This window comes from Oculina patagonica, chromosome 7 (assembly GCF_052425735.1).
Source record: "Oculina patagonica isolate OP01 chromosome 7, crgOcupat, whole genome shotgun sequence".
Taxonomy (NCBI): Eukaryota; Metazoa; Cnidaria; class Anthozoa; order Scleractinia; family Oculinidae; genus Oculina; species Oculina patagonica.
In genome coordinates, this window is record NC_135764.1 from 15,235,087 (window position 1) to 15,257,486 (window position 22,400).

The 22,400-nt window shown below is 38.6% G+C and overlaps 1 protein-coding gene across 1 annotated transcript; it reads right to left on the reverse strand.

The window, feature by feature from the left end:
* Nucleotides 1-1,785: 1,785 nt before the first annotated feature.
* LOC144659816 (uncharacterized) lies at nucleotides 1,786-12,245 on the reverse strand. Its single transcript, XM_078520339.1, has 7 exons — nucleotides 11,979-12,245; nucleotides 6,348-6,623; nucleotides 5,162-5,485; nucleotides 4,057-4,389; nucleotides 3,134-3,201; nucleotides 2,910-3,035; nucleotides 1,786-1,921 (listed from the first exon to the last, which is right to left on the reverse strand). Exons 1-7 carry the CDS (start codon nucleotides 12,103-12,105, stop codon nucleotides 1,895-1,897), a joined length of 1,281 nt encoding a protein of 426 aa, XP_078376465.1. The 5' UTR covers nucleotides 12,106-12,245; the 3' UTR covers nucleotides 1,786-1,894.
* Between the last annotated feature and the right edge of the window lie 10,155 nt (nucleotides 12,246-22,400).

Here is a 22,400-nt window from a genome sequence, read left to right on the forward strand (position 1 = left end):
TGGTCGCTGTTTTTTGAAACGTGCTAATAAACAATACTAAACATTAAAAGTCCATTGAATTTCTCTTCTACCCTAACCCTAACACTGATATATGGCTCGAAATCTCCCCTCTCTTATGAACCCCTCTCTCCAAACCCCCCTCTCAAAAGGCCTCAAAACAACCCAATATGCGCCCGGCTTTTTGGAACGGACCATTTTTTTTTGGGGGGGGATGAAAATTTTTTTTTTTTTTTTTTTTTTTTTTTTTTTTTTTTTTTTTTTTTTTTTTTTTTTTTTTTTTTTTTTTTTAAATTTTTTTTTTTTCTCCCCCCCCCCCCCCAAATTACGATATTTAATAACAGCTTGTTCGACTAGGACAGTAACGATACTAATGATAGAACTAGAGCAGGAATGGCTACTACAGTCAGCGTAGTGCAAAGTAGTTGAAGATAGCAAAGAATCATTGATTCTTGAAGGTCCTAGCCTAGTACACATATCTAAGTACTTTTCCAGTTGGTTTGAAAGAAGTCCTGCCCACAATATCGAAATGGACTTTATTTTGAGACTAATTCCTCTCTCACTATTTCAACCCCCTCCCCCTACTGTTTTTGCCCTCGCCCCAATTTTTGCGCGGCCAAATTGTTGAAAACTCTTTATTCAGGAACAGGAACGCTTGCTATGCAGGCTAAGTCGTTTTAGACGATTGTTTTCAGAGATTATTAGCTCATCAACCTATACATAAAGTAGAGCCTCACGGGATAAACTTGATTTGTTTGCAAACTGAGTGACTGTTATTGGGAGTTTGAGACCACGAAGCTTAAAGTTTTGTTTCATACAAACTACAATCAATTTCGTAAGCTGCCTAGATGATGCTCACTATGTTTAATTGTTTTGTACAGCTTTTATAGAATACCACACTGAAAACGCAACAATTTATCCACCTAATGGATAACAGAGCAATTTTTCACTTGAGAGTAGAAAGTAATTCGCGTTTCCTTTGTTTCCTTAGTGATTGGTTTAAAAAACCCGCGCCACTTTCTCAACCAATCAGAAGTTAAACCAAAATTATTCGTGACTCGCTCACACACGTTTTCCCGCGCTTCGTGCTGGCTACATTGCCTTGATTTTTGATTGGTTCACAGGAATGCCTGTATCTTTTTTGATTGGCCAGTGTGATTTCTTTGGTTTATTTTTTACGACATTCAATTGAAAATGCCCCAAATGGCTATGGTGTTGGAATTACCATTGACCTTAAACAAATGATCAACGACACCCACACCAAACTAAATTAAGCTAGTATAATACCCTAACAAACAAAATCTATAAGACTACTATTCATCCTCGAGATCAAATCCAGCTAAATAATGCGCTTTTTAAAAAGATTTCTAACAATGAGAACTTAATAATTTCCACCATAAACTCTATTGAAAATGAATAGCTTAAGAATATAAGAAAATGAAGCCTATTTTATCCCTCGTAATTTACTCAGTTACTTTCTAAACACTGGCAGATAAACTGCCTAGCTCACGTAATATTTTCTCTTCCCAATTTTCTCTCTTCTTGTGTTTCTCAAAATCCAGCAGATTCTTGTTTCTCAAAGCAGCAGGCAATTTCTTTTTCTTCAAGTTGTTGATCATCACAAGAATCAGTGACGAATCTCCCGTGTCCACTCCCCTCTGGACGGCCATGTGCAGCTCCTCTCGACAAAAGTTGCTGGCGAGGTAATTCTCAGACAAAACAATCAACACTTGACGGCTGCCGTACACATTGTCGGCCATGTTTTGGACGATTGGCCTTCCAATCTCAAAGTCCCGGCTGTGAATGCTGTAGTCAATCGAGTGCTTCTCAAGAACTGAGATGAGATTCTCAGTGACCCAGCCAAAATCCTTTGAACTGTAGCTGATAAATAGTCGGTTTATAAAATTCTCTTTATTGAGGTGACCTGTCAATAATAAAAAGAAAGATCAGGCTGGACCCTATCACTTGTTACACAAAAATAAATGTCTCTAGGCTTTCCTTAATAGTAAATCAAATTGCTAGAGATCTTAACACGAGAGACATTATTCATCACACTAGCCTCTGACTCTCTCGGGGTTACTCGGGGTTACACTTGAAAAGCTAAGGAGGTAACTTCTACCCACCATAATCATATTTTGTGCACATGGAGTTGATATCAGTCAATCAATCAATCAATCAATCAATCAATCAATCAATCAATCAATCAATCAATCAATCAATCAATCAATAAATCAATCAATCAATAAATCAATCAAGCAAGCAAGCAAGCAAGCAAGCAAGCAAGCAAGCAAGCAAGAAAGAAGCAAGCAAGCAAGCAAGCAAGCAAGCAAGCAAGCAAGCAAGCAAGCAAGCAAGCAAGCAAGCAAGAAGAAGAAGAAGAAGAAGAAGAAGAGAGAAGCAAGCAAGCAAGCAAGCAAGCAATCTTTCTTCATTTGCCCATAAAGATATTTTGCATTGGGCTCTTCACGCAATCTTGTGTTGATTTTTTGAATAAACTATTTTTCTTTTCTCAGAATTTCTTTAGGCTTGCGTGACAAGCCTAAAGAAATTCTGTGTAAGAGGCTACGTTTCTCAGGCGGGAGGATTCCCACATAAAAGAGCAGGGCTGATCGTCGAAATTAACCCACTAAAAAGGATCTTTACGGGCGTAGCCCGGATACACTTTTACCTCTAACAAGTGCTAAATTCTGAAACGGAAAGTGGTCCCCGTAAGTTATTTTTTAGTTTGATATTCCAAGAGGTAACGAAATACCCGTACCAAACCGGGAGTGTTAAGATACGAAGATCACCCTAAATCACTGTTGCATGGAAGTCCACCCTCCCGGGTTGCTGTTGTGTACAATAACAAAGCCATCCCCCCCCCCCCCGCCACACCCCTTCACTGATCTTTAAGCCACACGCTTACAACTTACATATAGGTATGTTGTAAGATGATGTCCACTTTTTCTTGACACAAAACCGAACAAACAACATGAATGAGACGGCGGCACTTCCGGCTGATAAAATAATGATTGGCAGGAGCCAATCTTTGCTGGTTCCTGTGGATTAAAAAAGGCGCGAAAAAGGAAACATTTAAAGCTCGATACCAATACCATCAGCAGATTCTGTCTCTGAATAACTGCAGCAAAATACTGACCTGAAGGCGGAGTTGAACGCCAAGCTTTGTTTTAAACTGAGTTGCAGTGTTCAGACTTTCAGTTGTTGCTGGAATGAGAATAAAAATTAGAACATTAAACTTAAAGAACTTGAGCTTAAACGCGATACTATACACAAAAAATGTTTCCCAGGGATTTGTTGATGTTCCAGTATTATGGTGCTCGTCGAAACTTTGTGCGTGTTAGTAAAATAGCTCCCCAAAACACTGAAATAGCGTGTGTAAGGAACTAGATTTATCAACCAATCAAATTAGGTGCTTAGCGGTTTTTGCAGTCAATATGGCGAACGTATTCCTAACATCTGTAACTAACGGGCTGATTGAAGATCTTTAGGTGGAAAATTCAACATTTTTACGAGGAGAAGACTAGCTTTTTGATGCGAACAAATTTAAACAGAAATCAAAGTAGTTATTAGTTATTTATTCCGCCGAGCAGGAGGTTTGTATGGGAGAATTTTGACCGAGCTCGTGAGTACGGAAAAAAGTTTGCTCGTTTTTTTTTACTTTTATCCTCGTCAAAGTTTTTGGCTTATCCGTTTAGTATATGTAGCCGAAACCAGTCATTATTTCTGTAAATTTCTTTGTCACTTTCTTACCGCAAATGTAACCGGTTTGGATGGGAAACATTTCGTCCCCAGAGGCCGCGATCCTTCTAGTCAGCACCAGAAGGATCGCGGCCTCTGGGGACGAGAATGAATGGGAAATTGTAGACCGCAGTTTTAACCAATCAAATTCGTGAATTCGGTAGTTCCCAGTCCTTGTGAGACACTGCCATAAAAACTACCATTCAGTTCTGACGTACGTATGCACCGAGTGAGTTTCAAAATCACTTTTCTAAGTTGCGCAGTGAAATTGATACATAAACACTGACTATATCCCATATGATGTTAAAAAAATGTTCGTACCTGATGGTGGTTGGACGATTACTCTCAAGTCAATGGCAGCTTTCGTAGTGTCTTTATATTCGCATTCCCAATGGCAGCTGTATGTTCCCTCGTCCATTTTCGTGACGTTAAAAATATAGAGGATGAATTGTTTCTTACATTTGCTTGTTTCCTTCTCTACTATTTCGTATTTTTCACCGCTTTCCAAGTGCGTCGGATTGTCGTTAAAATGCCAAAACAAATATTCTGGACAATCATAACCATCGCTATCAATCCAACATGTCAGGCTGACGTTAGAAAAAGTACTTGCAAGAATCTCCGGAGAATCAATGGTTGGGCTTTTTGGTAAAGGACCTGGGTTGAAAGAAAAAAGATTCATGTTTATAAAAATAAAAGTGATTATCGCACTGCGCGTACATTCCAAACGCTACTCTGTTTTTTTTTTAAAGGTGTCTTCTGTTTAGAAAAACTACCCTTACAAGATTATTATGGCATACTCCTGAAATGTGCGGTTTTAAGGTTTACTTAAGCCCGCCATTGTTTTTCTTTTAAAGTTTTATAGGCCATGTGGGCAGAGCTTTTCATGTAGCAGAAACCCATAAGGGTTGAAACGTGTAACTCCCTATGTTTCGCATTGTACAAAGCGTTTGAACATTCGTTTCCATTAAGTACCATATTTGGAAAATCAGCAGAAAATAATTAACCAATCAAAATTGCAACATTTGGATTAAATTCACAGCGCGCGCTAGCTCGCGCTCGATGGCGTTATCTTGTTTTTGAACGAGCTTGGTTAGGTGATTACGGTTGTTGTTTTGTTTGTTGAATTAAAAAAAATTACGGCGTTTAGGTCGGAATTCAAGTAACTTTCCGCAAAACCGAAAATGTTGTTGCGTGTGTCATTACGTGTGTAAAGCATACGCGTACAAACTCTTCAAGTTTCCAAATAAGGTACTTGGCAAAACTGAATATTCAAGTGCTGTGAACGTGTGTTTCACGTTTCAACCCATTCCCTTATGAGTTTCTGATGTAGAAATATCATTTTCCTCGCAAAATATCCTCTAACATCGTCTTTATTCAGCTAAAATAAGGCAAACGAAAAAGATGTTTTGCAAGGCAAGTTACTTACATGAATATATCATCTGTATACTAGCAGAGACTATACTCGACCAGCCAGAAATATTGTTTTTTGCAGTGCACTTGTAGATTCCTTCTTGTTCCTCATGTCCTGGCGGAAAAGAAAGTTTGCTACGAAGGGTTTCTTCTCCTTTCTCCCATTTCTTGTCCTCTGTGTGATAAATGCCTTCAGTTCCGTTAGTGATCAGTTCACCATCCTTGTACCAAAAGACCTCACGAGGGAAAGGCCATCCCGAGAAATTGCATTCCAAATCCGTTGGTTTGTCTTTCTCGATACGCTTTGGTGTACTCGAATACCAAACTATTCGCAGTGCACCTGTGTATAAAGAGAATTGCTCGAATATAATACCATACTTTTTAATGCTTTACATGTCACTTCACGCCATGTCATGTCATTTCATGCTCTTCGCCTGCCGTAAAATGTTATGCTATGCCACGGCATGTCACGAAAAAAAAAATCACATTTCATATTATGCTTATGAATGACATGTCGTTGGCATGTCAATACATGTCATGTCACGCCACGCATGGCATGTCATGTCATGTCATCTCATGTCATGCCAGATTGGTAATGTTGACTAGCACGAGAGAAATTCTTATCTCTTTTCTTTGTTCTTTACCGTTTAAACTAAGTTTAAACGCTAGAGTGGCGTTTCACTAATGTATTAGACATGAACTTTTTTTGTTTAAAAGGGACTTGGCCTAGCCATTTTACCCACAGTTCTCAATAAACCACAGGAGAGTTAATCACCTAAACCTCTACGACCGTTACTAATAAAATGCATTCCAGTTTTGCTAAAGGTGTTCTGTTGACACATTTACAATTTACCTAATTTCTACAAGTTTCACGAGTGCTTGAAGCAGTTAAGTTCAGTTTACAGGGTGCTTAACTCTCTACAGGGGAGGCGTGGTGGCCTAACGGTTAGCACGCTGGACTCCGGATCGAGTGGCCCGGGTTCGAGCCCTGACTGGGGTCGCTGTGTTGTGTTCTTGGGGAAGACACATAACTCTCAAAGTGCCTTTCTCCACCCAGGTGTATAAATGGGTACCGGCGAAATAATGCTGGGGGTAGGAAGTAGTAGAAATACTCCTAGTATCTTTATGCTACAGAAACCGGGATAAGCTCCGGTTTCTGTAGAGACCTAAGTGAAGGTTAGAATAATACAAGAAACACCTACGTGTGAATTTTATATTGGTACATCGACATGGCATCTTGTCACTATTCTTTGTTGTATTCGATCGCTGTAATACCAAATGTGATGACCCCGAACTATTCTTAACCCGTTCCAAGGCTTGGTTCCAGGTCACGCCTTTTACCAGTCCTCCTGTGATGATCGTGCAGTTGAGAGTTATGTTGGAGCCTGGATCTACTGTCATCGGATTGGTTTGTTGACACACTGACGTGGAACAGGAAGACTTGATTTCACACTTCATGTCAGTCGAGGATGAGGCATCTGTTGATTGAAAATAAAAACCAAATAACTGGCTGTCACTACAACTTGCAAGAAGAAATTATAACTGTTGAGAATTAAAGGAATAAAATCAAAATTCGTGAATAGCTTAAGAAATAAGCATTTCAGGGCAGCGTAACATGAAGAGGTTATACGAAATAACTAGAACGATGTCGGGAAAGAAAAGTAAACAGACAAGGCCAGTTAAGAACAAGGAAGGCAGGACCATCTCCACAGAGCCAGAGCAAAGGGCGAGATGGGCAGAACATTTCCATGACATTTTAAGGTGGCCCGATCCCATTTATTTACGCGATGGTTGCATTTTTGAATCGCGATTTTTGGCAGGAAAGATTTCACCGATTTCTTCGAATTTTTGCGTCCTGAATGAAAAATGTTCGAATTTACGGAAAATGGCATTCGTTTTTCAGTCGGAATAAAATCTTTTGAGATTTAAACATATTTTCAAAATAAAGTTTTTACCAAAAATGTCTATAACTTTAAATCCCGACGACAGATTTCTCCCAAACTTTAGCAAATAAGCCTCAGAGCTCTCAAGTTTTGTATCAAGAAGTTTCTTGACAAACCTGACCGTGCAACTCGCTGCTCAAAATGCTGTTCAAATTGTATCTAAAAATGCTTCGCTTATGCATTCATGTCAACGGACGCACAAATAGCGGAACAGTGCAGCCAAACTATCGGTCATCTGGAGGTATTATGCTACCCAAAACCTTATCGAAAAGAAACTGAGTAATCAGAAACCTACAGCAAATACAGACAACGCTATTTGTGCGTCAGTTGACATGAATGCATAAGCGAAGCATTTTTAGATACAATTTGAACAGCATTTTGAGCAGCGAGTTGCACGGTCAGGATTGTCATGAAACTTCCTGATACAAAACTTGAGAGCTCTGAGGCTTATTTGCTAAAGTTTGGGAGAAATCTGTCGTCGGTATTTAAAGTTATAGACATTTTTGGTAAAAACTAGATTTTGAAAATATGTTTAAATCTCGAAAGATTTTATTCCGACTGAAAAACGAATGCCATTTTCCGTAAATTCGAACATTTTTCATTCAGGACGCAAAAATTCGAAGAAATCGGTGAAATCTTTTCTGCCAAAAAGCGCGATTCAAAAATGCAACCATCACGTAAATAAACAGGATAGACCACCTCCTCCTGTTACGCCAGGCTTTATTGAAACAAATGGACCCCTTCTAACTGCCAGCATCCATTCACCATCCAAAGCAGAGATTGTTAGAGCTGTGAAACAACTGAAGAATGGGAAGGCAGCAGGACCAGACGGGATTCCGCCTGAAGCACTCAAAATCGATCCTAACAACACAGCAGAAATGCTACATACACTTTTCCTTAAGATCTGGGAAGCAGAGAAAGTTCCAACAGAATGGAAGCATGGTTATCTGGTGAAGCTGCCCTAAAAGGGAGATCTTGGACTCTGCAACAACTGGCGTGGAATTATGCTTCTAGCATGGCTTGAACATTCATTTAGAATTCGTTAGGCGTTTGGATGGTTTCCATTGAAGTCCGCCAGGCCGAGATTTCTTTTTTAAAAAATTTTATATTTAATTTTTTTTTTTTTTTTTTTTTTTTTTTTTTTTTTTTTTTTTTTTTTTTTTTTTTTTTTTTTTTTTTTTTTTTTTTTTTTTTTTTTTTTTTTTTTTTTTTAAAAATCTCCACCCCAAGCAAGGTATTCTGCCGCATTATCCTTGAAAGGCTTAAGGACGCCCTGGACAAACAACTGCGATGTAACCAGGCAGGGTTTAGGAAAGATAAATCCTGCACTGACCACATTGCCACTCTAAGGATAATCATCGAACAATCCAACGAATGGCAGACTCCATTATACATGAATTTCATCGACTTCGAAAAGGCTTTTGACAGTGTTGATAGGAACATCATCTGGCAACTCATGCACCACTATGGAATTCCATCAAAGTTCATCAAGCTGATACAGGACCTATACGAGTCGTCATCTTGTCAAGTCATTCACAACGGGAAGCTGACAGAATCTTTCGAAATGAGCACAGGAGTTCGTCAAGGCTGTTTGCTGTCTCCGATGATCTTCATCATGGTGGTCGATTGGGTTATGAGAGAGGTGGAAGATCAGGGTAAGACAGGAATCCAATGGACACTAACAACTCAACTCCATGATTTGGATCATGCAGACGACATATGCCTTCTTTCCCAAAAACTACAACATATGCAAACCAAAACCAACAACCTGGCACAGATTGCAGAGACAACCGGCCTCTGGGTGAGCAAAGAGAAAACCAAAGTGATGCGAACCAAAAGCAAGCAGCGGGGCAAAATTAAGTTGAATGGCGAGGATCTGGAAGATGTCGAAAGTTTCACTTATCTGGGCAGTATCATCACAGTCACTGGAGGAACTGAGGAGGATGTGAAGTGCAGAATTGGTAAAGCGAGACTGGCGTTCAACATGCTTAGACCAGTCTGGAATGCTTCCTCGATTTCCACCAAAACCAAGTTGCGCATCTTCACCACTAATGTAAAAGCTACGCTTCTCTATGGCTCAGAGACCTGGAAAGTGACACAAGCTCTATCAAATAAGCTACAAAGCTTTGTCAACAAATGCCTCAGAAAGATCGTCAAGATTCACTGGCCAGAAAAGATCAGTAACAAAGAACTTTGGAGCAGGACAGGACAAGAGCACATACCAACTGAGATAGCAAGAAGGAAATGGGCTTGGATCGGCCACACACTAAGAAAACCAGGCACTGACACCACCAAGCAGGCCTTAAAGTGGAATCCACAGGGGAAAAGAAAGGTGGGAAGACCTGCTAAGACCTGGAGAAGATCAACTGAGGAGGAGTTAAAGAAAGCTAACATCAGCTGGAACGCAGCAGAGAAGGCGGCAGCAAATAGAGTTCGGTGCCGAAGCATTGTTGACGCCCTTTGCTCCACCAGGAGCCTAAAGGAATAAGTAAGTCAGTTAAGAAATAAGAAAGAAAGGCAGTTAAAAACTTTTCTTAGAAACTGCACTGCAAGAAAAGCCAAAACCAATTGCGAATTTCTCGCACACGTTCTCCGGTGCTTTGTAACATGAATTTGCTTCGAGTTTTGATTGGTTCAAAAATTGATTGCCTGTGTCCTTTTTGATTGGTCAAAGTGATTTCTTTGGTTTCGGTTTCGCGACACAATCGAAAATCGCTCTATTATTTAAGAACAGTCTCTAGTTGTTATACATAGTTTCGTCCGTCCGGATGGAGAAATATTACAAGCACGTTAAAAAATGTTTGGACGAGTGTTTTTCGTATTTCTCTTTGCATTCACTTAACCCCTTCAGAGCGGTTTTTAATTGAGTGTCGTGAAACCAAAACCAAAGTAATCAATCTGGCCAATCAAAACGGACACAGACAATCCAGTGCACCAATCAAAACTCGAAGCAAATGTAGCCGGCGCCAAGCGCAGGAGAACGCTTTTCCTCCTGATTGGTCGATAAAATGGCGCGAGGTTTTTAAAACAATCACTGTACGAAGTAATGCAAAAAGATAGCAATTTCGAATTACTGTTGGACACTCAAGTGAAATGTGGGGATTATAAAAATATTTCCACACTTAGAACTCTTCCTTAAGTCGGAAATTTTCAAAAGCATTCAGCTAATACGATAATTTTTTTCAAATGGAAAGAAATGGATAATTTGCAAAATGCCACGTCAAATTACAAATTAGCGATAAACCTGGCCACAAAACTGAGGGATAATTTCTCATTAATTCACTGTAGTACCGATATCAAAACGAAACTTAACTACTGCTACACTGAATAGAAATTCATAACCATTACTCGCGGTAGTTTATCATTTTTACCAGTATTAACTAACATGGCCTAATTTGACTGGCAAACGACAAACGGACCAAAGTTCTAACTGACAAACTCGTCCCATCTCGATATCCAGTTTTGTGTTTCACTGCTACAGTGTCGCGCGCTCAACAATATGAGAACGGTTAGACAAAATTTGCCAGCGTGCTCCTCGGAAAAGCGCTGCTCGCTTATTTATTTATTTATTTATTTATTTAGTTATTTATTTATTTCAGTGTAGTTTTTCTATTTTATACTAACGTTCTTGCCGTTTTCTTGTCGAATTCTAACTTTTTTTTTGTAGTCCAATTCATTCCCTCAAGAAGTCAGGCCGTGGATATCATTTCAACTGTTCGGTCAGACTTTCTTTATGTGTTGTTCGGTTTCTTTTTTTTTTATTAAACCAAAAAGTGACAAAAGGCAAAAATCTTTCTTAAGACTACTTCCACGACGCAACACTGTGACTTATGGCACAAAGCTTTATAAATTATCCAGAGTAAGTCCTCCGTCCAAGTTGCATTAACAAAAATTGTTTATTACACATTTCACGGCGAATTATATTCTGGATTATGACTCATTAATTTTAAATTCACGAAAACAGAGACAAGTCCGAATAATCGAAAAGTTTGGTTAATGGAAAAGTCCGGATAATCAAAAAGTCTGAATTATCGAAAAGACAGGGTAATCAAATACATGTTGTATGGTTAATCGAAAGTGCGGATAACAGAAAAGTTCAGATAGTCGAGGTTTAATTGCCTTCCTTTTTAAAAATCGTTAGTAGAATACCCCATTTTCTTTTCAGGTGCCAAATGTAGGAGGGTTAAGATAATTAATGAAGTCTTTATAAAGGTCCATATGCCTTTAAACAAAATTGATCATTCATGTTCATTCTTGTCCGAAACTTCAACTGCCAGACCGTCGAATATTTGAATATTGTTTTACAGAGCGGGGAATTTTTGAAGAGTTTAGCCTGGTTTTCACTAGCGACGCAAGCACAAGCGCAAGCATAAGCGCAATCACGCAAAAAGGACAAATTTTGATCCTTGTTCTTGTGCTTGTGCTTGCCGCAAGCACAAGCACAAGCATGAAACTGCAATGCGCTTGTGCTTTTGCTTGAGTCGAAGGCGTTTTCACAGTGAAATAAGAGATATTATTCTTGCGCTTGTGCTTGCGTCGCTAGTAAAAAAGGCCTTTAGGTCGACGACAACAGCTGAAAGCAAGGGAATTTATCAAGGAATATCACATTACTTTTTAATACCTAGAACACCTCGAAAACTGGATCTATATTCCGTATACAATAATGTATAGTCTGTTATTTTCGAGAAATAACAAGACCTTTTGTCCTGCTATTGCCATAGAGCCTGCAAACAAGGTTTCCGAACTGAAAGCGACAAATATGAGCATTTTATCTCACGTTATTAATTTTTTATTTATCACTTCCAAACAAAAAACTAAAGATGATATAGTTGATGAATTAAAATCAAAAAAGCCTGAAAGCAAAGAAACTGAGTGACTGGCTTTACTTACCTTGAATCATGAGAAGTGATAAAGAACAAAGCAAAAAGTATTTCACCAAGCAAAGTGTAAAATTTTTTCCCAGGTGTTGATTCTTCATCTTTACAATTCCAGGCGTGAACTTTAAGTGCCCAATCATCTCTCAGCTTCGTCAAAGTGTCTTAACGTTCCCCAAGTGTATTCTGAAAACAGTTTATCTTAGATCATTGGTCAATGTGCGCCTACCCTTCGCGTTATTTTGTTAAATTTCTGATAGTAGCCCTTATATTACTGCTTTAAGCACGGAGCGGGCGAATTGATGATCATTTATGCAAAATACGATATCATATGAACTGTGAAACGCTGTTGTCACGGAGTGAACCAACGCAATAAATGGTCCGCCCAGCTTGTTAAAGATGACAGCAAAAGCAGCAAATTGCGACAATCTAAAAGCTTGTGAATAACATATTACTTAACTTGTCACGACATATGCTAACCATTAATATTTATTTCACTTAAGAAATTTTGAGTTAGCATATGAGTTGAAAATAAACATTTGAAAACATCGGGTTTTTGGTGCTTTATGTTTTTTAGTCGGTAATGAATGGAAAAAAGAACTCTTCCAGTGAACTATTTTTTTCCATAGTTCTCGTCAAATGTATGAAACGTTCGTTCAAAAGAGACTGCCATGCGATGAGTCATGTGCTGTTTTAGACGTAGTGAGGCTTGGTGGCTCCAATTAACGAACAAAGCCTTGTTAATGATATTTATACAATATTTTCGAGATGGGAAAACAAACAATTGGCATTTTGAAATCTCAGAGGTAAGGCAAATATATTCTTTCAAAATCCACCGTATGCTTTGCTAATAAATAGTTTTTTGTGGTTTCGGCATTGCATTGCGCATTCTTACGGCGCATAATTTAACGCGTTGTTAGCGCTTAAAGTAAAAAAAAATGGCGGTGTTTAATTTTGTTTATGATGCGCCGGACAGGAAAATCGTCATTTTCTCGTAAACGAGTTTGGTGACCTGTCATTTTTATATATTCCCTTATTTGGCATTCTATTGCAGCTACACCAATAATGTTGAGGTTAAACTTTTCGAAAAACTTTGTAAAAGGTTCTACCAATGAACTAACTGAAGTCACTGCGACGTCAAAATTTGTTGCCATGCCGCGTCAAAGACGGCTTATTTTTGTTAAGGCTAAAAACTTAAAACCTAGGTGGTGAAAGTTTTTGTTTTTCATATATTTTTGTCTGAAAGAAAAACAAACAATCTAACAATTTTTAAAAAAATTCTGTAGGTAGGGTTCAGAGCCACCTTAAATTTATGAGATTATAACGTAGCTCCGAGTCATTCATACAGTTTTTTTTAAAAATTTGTAAAAATGTTCATTTCGTCAGTTAGATAAAAATATATCAAAAACAAAAACTTTCACCGAGTGATTTTTGAGTTATTGGCCTCAAAAGATCCAAAATAGTGTATTTTTGACCGTGTATGACATGGCAACGAATTTTGACGTCACAATAACCTCGATTTGTTCATTTTTAAAACTTGCACAAGTCTGTACTAAGAAATTTTCCTAAACATTAATGGCATAGTTGCGATAGAACACAAAGACAGGCATATCTAATTTTGATTAAGCTATACGAGCCATCTTAAGATGGAATTGACTGAACTTTCTTCTTGTAAACTGAACATAGAGCGATTCCCATTGTAGAATAAAAACAATTGTCGGAAAGGTGAATTTAGCAAGCAATTGTGAATATAAAGTGATGATAAAACAAAGACATTTTTCCAAAGAAATTGTTGGGAAACGGAAATTATTTCCTAGGTACTGGGTACCAGTGGGATTAACAAATGTATGTAAAGCACTTAACTTACCTGTGTGAAATATAAGAAACAGCATGACAAATATGACAACGGCTGACAGACTGAGAGGAGGAAAGGTTGCTTGGAGCAAGTACTTTCATGTTTCACAAGTGAAAAAGACGATCAATCTTTATGTGAAAGCTGCTGCATTTGTCTTAATTTTTCTGTCTTCCAATGATTAATAAATGGTATTTAACCATTAGATTAATCGCGTGCGTTTCACATTTGATTTCAGTGGTTGATTGGCATTTGCGCGAGTTATGAGGATATTAATTCCAGTTCGTGCCATTTTTTATTCAAATTATTCAAAAAACGCTCGGCGCACAAACGTTTTACGTCTTGTTCAATAATGTGCTTACGAAAGTTTTATCTACCGCCTCCATGTTGTTGGCATTTTTCGGTATTTATTGCCAATTTATGACGCGAATAAAGAATGTGCGTCATTGGAATCATAATAACACTAATACTATGAATCCCGAGAGCGCCTGTTTTGTTTCTTAGTCTTTATCTTTCTTTATTCAAAGCGGTTTTTTCCACTGCCGCTGACAAATAAAAAAGTGAAAACGAAACAACTCCGACGATTTCAAACAACAGACAAATAAACAAACAGTTAGACGACAAGACGCAAGTTTTAATATCATTAGCTTTCCCTTGATTGCTTGTTCGTATACTGACAGTCAAAATAAATGCTTTTATGAAACATATTGAAAAAGTTAATTAAACCGCTGTTGCGCAAGAAATTGGAATCCCTATTAAAAAACAGCGCGTTATTTGGCGGGCCATGACTCATGGAAATGAGTAAGGGCGCATCAAAACAGATCAGTCACTATATAAATACGCGATTGGTGAATAAGAGGTAAATATGACTTGAAGAGAGCAAACCATGGGAATTCATTGGAAAAGCTACAGTTCGTTACGGATATAAATTACTGAGCAAGTCTAGTGCCAGAAAAATTAATGCTTCGTTGTATTCCTGAGACTTCCTTTTGAGAACAGTACAATGCCAATTTCTTTTAAGTATTTACACTTTTTGCTTTACGAAAGACTTTCTTGTTTTATTGGATGCCTTGAGTAAAACCTAAATACTTTATTTCACCGTAGCTTGGATGCGTACTTTAGAAATAGTCAGTCCCACAAAGTTTGTTTGAGATGACAGGCGATTCGTTATATCAGTAAAGCACTGTAACGCTATCATATGTTGTACCCCCGTTGAAACATGCTTGCCGGCGCTTTAAGCGCGCAGTTAGGTAAGGGTTGAGAGGGAGGTTCCGATTTGTTGAATTACAGTTTCGGTTAACGTAAGCGAAAAACGATCGAAGCAATGGAATCTAAAGAAAAACACGCATACACAAGAGATCAAAGAATCATATGGAACAATATATGCATATGCAAAAATATATGCATATGCAATATATGTTACGATTATTGAAACATGTCTTCGATAATATTTTTGTGCTATAATTTTCTTTAGAAAAACCCATTTAAATAAAAAGTCTCTAAAGGCCTCTTCTGGAGGCCAGTTTAAAAGTCATGTAAGACCTTATTTTAATCACAAATAAACAGAACGCCTCCATAAACAGTTTTTATCGTTTTTATTTGATTAAATTCCACCGAAAGACAGCAAGAGGTAAAATAACAGTCTTATTTTTTTAGGTTTGATAGCTCTAAACTATTTTATTTGTTATAGACACGAACAAAATGTATAAAACAACAAGAAGACCGGCAAACAACATGTTTTTTATTTACAAGTCTTGCAGTATTTTGAAGAGCCCTTCTTAAGGCGCGGCAAAATACAAATGACAGTCCGCGGTTTTGACTAGGAAAGTGAATAAACGGGAAATTTCTGGTGTAAAATATCAGAATATCCGAGCTTTCTTTTATGGAATTGGAAACAACTAAGCTTCTCTAGTAAGTACGAACAATAGTAATGAAATTGCTCGATCATTTTCCTCCCCGGGGAAGTTAGGGTTTGTTGACACGGTCATCGTGTAAACATTTTGCACGCATTAACACGGTGACCGTGTCACGATGACCGTGTTATGATGACCGTGTCAGGATAACCGTGTTAAGAAGACCGTGTCACCGAACTACGATGACCGTGCCTTAACACGCTGCTTTGTTCTTAGCGTGCGAGGAAAAACAATAGCTTTGCTACTAATGAGGAAAGTGACTTACACGGTGCTACCGTGTTGAGACACGCATCTATTGTTTAAACGTGCGAACGTGCCGTGCGCGTGCGTTCACCTTATTCACTGTTTTCCCGTGGAGGGTCACATATGTGCAGATTATGTAAAGTAAGTGTCTACATTAAATAATACAATAATCATTCAATGGATTTTACCCAAGTCTTGGCTTTGAACTGTTTCTTGACGTTTTACAGATAGACTGTTAAACTGGTAGACATATCTTGCGATATTTCTACTCGTTTTCTTTTTAAATGTATACTACCATTTTTTCATAACTGCGTTCATTTCTTAATTTGGTTTCATTTACTTCCATCAAATTAAATCATAAAAGTGTCAGAAAAGGGTAAAAGCACAGCTTTTAAGTAATTAACCTTGGACAACCGAGTCATTTGAATTTATTTCACTTAAAATTCATAGTATGCACATGCCGTTTTATTTTTATTTTTTATTTTTTATTCATTTCAATAGAAAAAAATACACACAGAATAACGTAAAAATAAACAAATACAATAATTGAAAAAAAGAAAGAAAAAACTTACAAGTATAATATAGTTATTAGCACACTAGATCTTAAATTAGAAATTACAATACATCAATACATCATCAATATTAATACACGCTATTACTCATCCTACAGTACACTCTTATTTCAAATAATTCGCTTTAACTACAATTAAATTTTTCGAAGATGTATTTAAATTTTACATTGGCTAAGAATTCATTTAATGACAGCTTTCCATTCAATAATTTCTGATTGTATACATAATATTTTGCATATAAAAAGGTGAAGTTTAACTTTCTAATGATATCTATTTCTTTGTTTATGTTATCCTTGTCCTTACCAAAAATTAATTCAGTTGGAGAGAGGGTAAGAGAGGTGGCATTTTCTTTATTAAACCATTTTATAACCTCTGCGAAGAATAATTGGCTCCAATTACAGTTGTAGAAAGTGTGAATTATGGAGTCATTCAAATCACAGTATGGACACTTTGCGTCCTCTGCCACACCAAAGAGAAATAATTCCTTTTTGGTGACTACTATTCTGTGTAAGAGTTTGAAATAAAATTCCCTAAGCTTATTATCTCTACATGCGTTTCTTACGCGACTAAAAAAAGGTTGTAGAGATGCTTGACCAATTTGCAAGTCTCTTTTCCATTTGGAGGTAGCCTTCGGTTCAATTTGTTCTTTATTTACGAGGAGCCGATAGTAATCTTTGTTTTTCATTTTAGTTTAGTTGATGGAGGTCTCTGGGGAGAGGTGAAACATAGTGCTAGACAACAAACCTGCTCTGTCTACGGGGTATGACATCGCACGTTCTACAAGATGCCTGGGAATTGCAGAAACTACTTGAAAATAAATGAGAAAGTTGCATCTAAGATCATATTTCTGAACAAATTCTGTGTAAGAAAGGAATTTTCCATCTGATTTAAGAAGGTCTCGCACGAGATAAATGCCTCGATTAAACCAGTCCCTATAAAAAATAGTGCGATTGTTGATTAGAATATCTTTGTTATTGAATAGAATTAATTCCTGACCGGACTGGTTTGGAAAGGATTCCTTGATTTCCAGAAAATACAAGAGAATTAATTTGTAGAACTGGGGCAGATCGATCTGCTTGAGGAAGTGTTTGTCGTAGTTGCATCGTAATATAAAATTTAAGCCGCCGCATTTTTCGAAAAAGTAACTAGGAATTGTCTTCCAAGATTCCCTGCGGGTTGAATCATCGTCTAGAAGTCTGGAAATCCAAGCTAGCTTTAATGATTTTGCTAAGACATCTATACTAGGAGCCCTCAGACCACCTTGGTCATAATCTAAGATCATCACTTTACGCTTAAGTTTGTCCTTTTTATTTTTCCAAATGAATTTAAAAATGGTTGAATTTACCGCCCCAAGGTATTCCCGAGGGACATCGAGGCTAGAAATTGTATGTACCAGTTGCGAGATGCCAAGGCTTTTCGTTATAAGACATCTCCCAAATAGTGTAAGATTCCGGCAGTTCCAAATGTCAAAGATGGTCTTCAATTTTTGCAGTTTTAACGTGAAATTGGATTTTTCATTTTCTTTCTCGTTGTAAGAAATAAAAGTACCCAACACACGGATTGGTTTTTCAGGCCATTGAATCCAAAGGGTTTGTCTTTTCTAACATGCCGTTTTAACAGTCCTGCCATGCAGTAATTAGGCCCGGTTCAGACGCCGGACTATTCGTTAGCCGAGCTTAGTTCGTGTTGTAAGATAGTTCTAAGGCTCGATTAAACTCAACTCAACGATACACACTGTAAACACAATGTCCGACCTAAGTGAGCTCACATGTCCGTGAGATGTGGGGTGGCCCACAAAAAAGTCAGGGACTCCACAGAGGGGTCCCCACAAGTTAACATTAAACACGTCAGGGTTCTTCACAAGTTCATATTACAACAGTTCGAATTTGGACCGGCCCAAATCAACAAAAGTACGCCTGTTGATTCAGACGTCGACGTCAGACGTTCAAAGTCGTTTACTCAACATGCTTAAGCAAAACCTAAAACTTAGGACAGCACAACATATTCCACTTTTTAAGTGAAACATTTTGTTTAGCAAAATTTGTCCGTTATTTAAGACTGTATAAGAGACGTCTTTTCTTGATTTGCTCTAATTTAAAAATGATTCAGAAAGTAATTTCAGATCTTATCATTATTTTCTAGTTGACTTTGATTAATGTATCATCGATCAAGCTCAGCCTTCCCAGAAAAAATGTTACCGTTCAAGGCATTGATACACTAACTCCAATAAGCAAGGTGCGCTAAACGCTGGGGCCAAACCGGTCACGCAAAAACGCAGGCTGCAGACTGCATATCACCGCCAACTGCGTATCACGTGCGTATCACCGCGAACTGCACTCGAAGGTATCGAGGCGCCCGCCGGTTGTACCACTCAAGAGACTTTATCAGAAGATAGTCAACAGAATTGTGCCAGTGCGGCCGGCCAAGAAACCGAGTGTACTGCTGTCAAATCTGAAAGATCCCGTGCTAGCTTGCAAACAGTTGCACTGAGAGTTCGTGGTGGAGAAGGCGGTTCAGAAATTAACACAAGCGTCGGCAAGTACTTCCGTGTCCAACGTTTCCAGACTATGGCTGCGAGATTCTGGGCTTGCTTCCAGTGTTTACTCCCATAGATGTGGACAGCATTTAATTCTTCAGCAGAAAGGGAAGAGGCTCGGGATCGGTCACATCACTTGTTGGGAGAGTTAGACGACGATCACTTAATATCTTCTCAACTTCCGCCATAAGGGTTAGGAGAATTTCATCGTCCAGGACCTGAGTTCCAAGAGAGTACGGAGAATCTTGCGATCGAGCGTATCATTCGTTCTAAGACACCTCCAGCATGGCTTGCGTGCAAAGGGTTGAAGTTTCACTTTATTTAACGCCTCCTCAAGCAAGTGTCGATACGATTGGGATTCCACTTCTCCAAAGTGGTCTTGATCTCAGTCTTAGCAGCCCTAACGTTAGTTCCGCCTAAAGTAAGTTGTGAGTTCGAATTCCTAAATGTCGTATCTCTTGACTTGACTGCGTCTTGACTTGACCAACATCGGTCCAAAGTAGTCCACACCTACGGAGGAGAAGGGCGGAAGACAGTCATTGACTCTTGCACTTGGTAAAGGAGCCATGATCTGTTCAAACGGCCTACTTTTCAGAAGCGACATTTTTACGGAATTTTCCAACTACACGCCGCACAGCCGCATGCTTCCTCAAAATCCTTCTCTTTCGCGGCATTCTCTTATGATCGGAGCAGTAACATGATGCTTGCTGGGCGGAATCATGGGATGCTTGGCCCTCAGCTCCATAGAGGCCCTTTCCAGACGATGCTTTTTTCACTTGGCTTAACACCGCTGGCTCGTTAAACTAATGCTATACTAATGCTAAACTAATCGTTAAACTAATCTGAGTTTCTCTACAGAAGAAACCTCTGGAAGCTATATCTGCTATGTTGTGCAGCGAATCAACATGTCGCCACTAGTGTGGGGAAGAGCTGTCGTGGATCACCGACAGTCTGTATGCAACGAACTTCTGGAATCTTCTTTCTTCCTTTGTGATGTATTGAAGTAAAATAGTGGAATCTGTCCAAATATGCCTTGTTTATCGGCAGATACGGTTACTCTATAATAGATTTATGCAGCTTGACCGAGATCACTGCGGCAGTCAGTTTCATCTTTGGCACTGTAATGGTCTTAAAGGTGCTACACGATATTCTGCCATAACCAATTTACAATGAATTCTTTCCTAGTAGTCTACGAGGCAAAGATATGATGCCGCCCCGTAACCCACTTCTGAGGCATCTGAAAGTGATGCAGCTGAAGTTTTTGGAGCACAACGAAATCCTTGGGCTTAAAGCAGCACGGCCAGGTTACACGTGTAAGATTTGGAAGATCATCTAACCACGCTCTACATTTGACAGTGCCTCGTTCAAAACAGTCTAATTTCATTCAAAGTGGGGCACAACTACTTTAGAAGAACTTTGGCTGGTAATATGAGAGCTTACGGGAATCCAAGAGGATCATAAAGGCTAGATATTAGGAACAGGATTCTCCTTCTGGTGTCATGACTGGTTTTTCCTTAACACGAAAACTTAGTGTGTCTTCATTCACGACTAAACTGGGTGTCCAAAGCTCGGTGAATAGGCAGGTGTTCTTAATCCAAATTAGCAATGGACTGTGCTCTCTCACCGGACGAGATCTTTTCTAAGGCCTAGCTGCTTTTGCTGATCAATTATTTGAAGTTAAATTCCTTCTTTGGCCAATAGTTGAACAAGTCGACTCTTGAGGCTTCGGGAACTGTCCCGACAGATTTTAAACATTCGTGGACGTAAAAGTTATGATTCGCAGTATCCACAGTCTGAGCATCGAAATCGCTCCCAAAATCTTTCGCAGCTTTCCTGAGGGCAAAACTTTCACAGCAGGGAGGAAGATGTGGCGCCAAATAGATGTACCAGTTTCTGATGGTCAACTGGGTCCTTGGACAAGTCACCTTCTTCCCACCAGAGAAATCGCAAAGCATGACAGTCATCGGGTGCCACACAAACTTGATGGAACATCTGCTCCACATCCGTCATTAACGCATTCTGCAAGCAACGAAGCTAAAACGCGTGGTGGATGTACGCTTATTATTCGTACATCTTATCAGAGCAGTGAATGAGTACCCTGGCTGCCAGAGGGGTTTTTTTTCGGCGACAAAGAGCGGCGAAGCCGCGATCGTCGAGAGAGTGGCGAAGCCACGATCGGAAAGAGCGAAAAAAAATCGCTCGTTCGATCGCGGCTTCGCCACTCTATCGACGATCGCGGCTTCGCCGCTCTTTGTCACCGCAAAAAAAAAAAAAACTCTCTGGAACCCAGGGTAGTGAATGAGTGGATCTGCAAGCAACGAAGCTAAAACGCGCGGTGCATGTACGCTTATTATTCGTACGTCTTATGAGACCATTAAATGAGTGGATCTGCAAGTAACGAAGCTAAAACGATGGGTGCATGTACGCTTATTATTCGTACATCTTATCAGAGCAGTTAATGAGTGGATCTGCAAGTAAACGAAGCTAAAAAACGGGCAGTGTAACTAGCCTGTGTAGCTAGCAGTTCACTTGATATTGCTGTCAAAAACAATCTCGACAACCCTCTTTGATTAGCTACTTCACTGACAGGAAATTGACAATGTCTCGCGCTTTTAAGGCGCGAAATGTGTTTCTTCACAGGATTCTTTCACGTTATAGTGAAATTTAGTGTATTTTTACAATTAACTTAGGTGAATTAGTTAGTCTTTTTATTCGTTTTAATTCTTTTATTGATCTTTTATTCTTTTTATTATATACAAATTGTAACTTTTTTTTAATATAGATATGTAATTTTTAATTGTAAATAACTTGTAAAGCGCTATTGGTTAGAGATAGAAATAGCGCTATATAAATAAAGTATTATTATTATTATTATACCTGAGGCAGTGCAGGTTTATATTTTTAGAATCGACGGAAAAGTGTGCTATATATATATGTAATCAAACCACACGCACAACTTCAAAAATACGCACTTTAACCAGCGATTTGCTGAAATAACAAACAACACAGACAAACTAAACTTACAGCGAAAGAAACAAACGGAAGACTAAAACAGAAAGCGAAAAAATAATGGAAAAAAATACGAAACTTACAAGATTTGTGCGAACACTTCGGCGACTTTAACATACTGACAACGAAAACTTAAAAAACACCGCAGAAAACGCTAAGCGAAACAATAGAAATGGCCGATAAAAAAATGCACACGAAAATATAACAAGTAACGTAACCCAAAAATAACTAACAAAGCTAATTACAAGAAAAATATGCGCGACAAAAACGGAAACAAAGGACTCGACAAATAAAAACGAATAATATGGGGCTC

Coding starts and splice junctions, on each gene's coding strand:
- LOC144659816 (XM_078520339.1), bottom strand. CDS start 12,105: ATGATTGGGCACTTAAAGTTCACGCCTGGAATTGTAAAGATGAAGAAT. Junction 6,624..11,978: donor ATCACTTCTCATGATTCAAG/GTAAGTAAAGCC, acceptor TTCAATCAACAG/ATGCCTCATCCTCGACTGAC. Junction 1,922..2,909: donor ATCTTACAACATACCTATAT/GTAAGTTGTAAG, acceptor TATTATTGACAG/GTCACCTCAATAAAGAGAAT.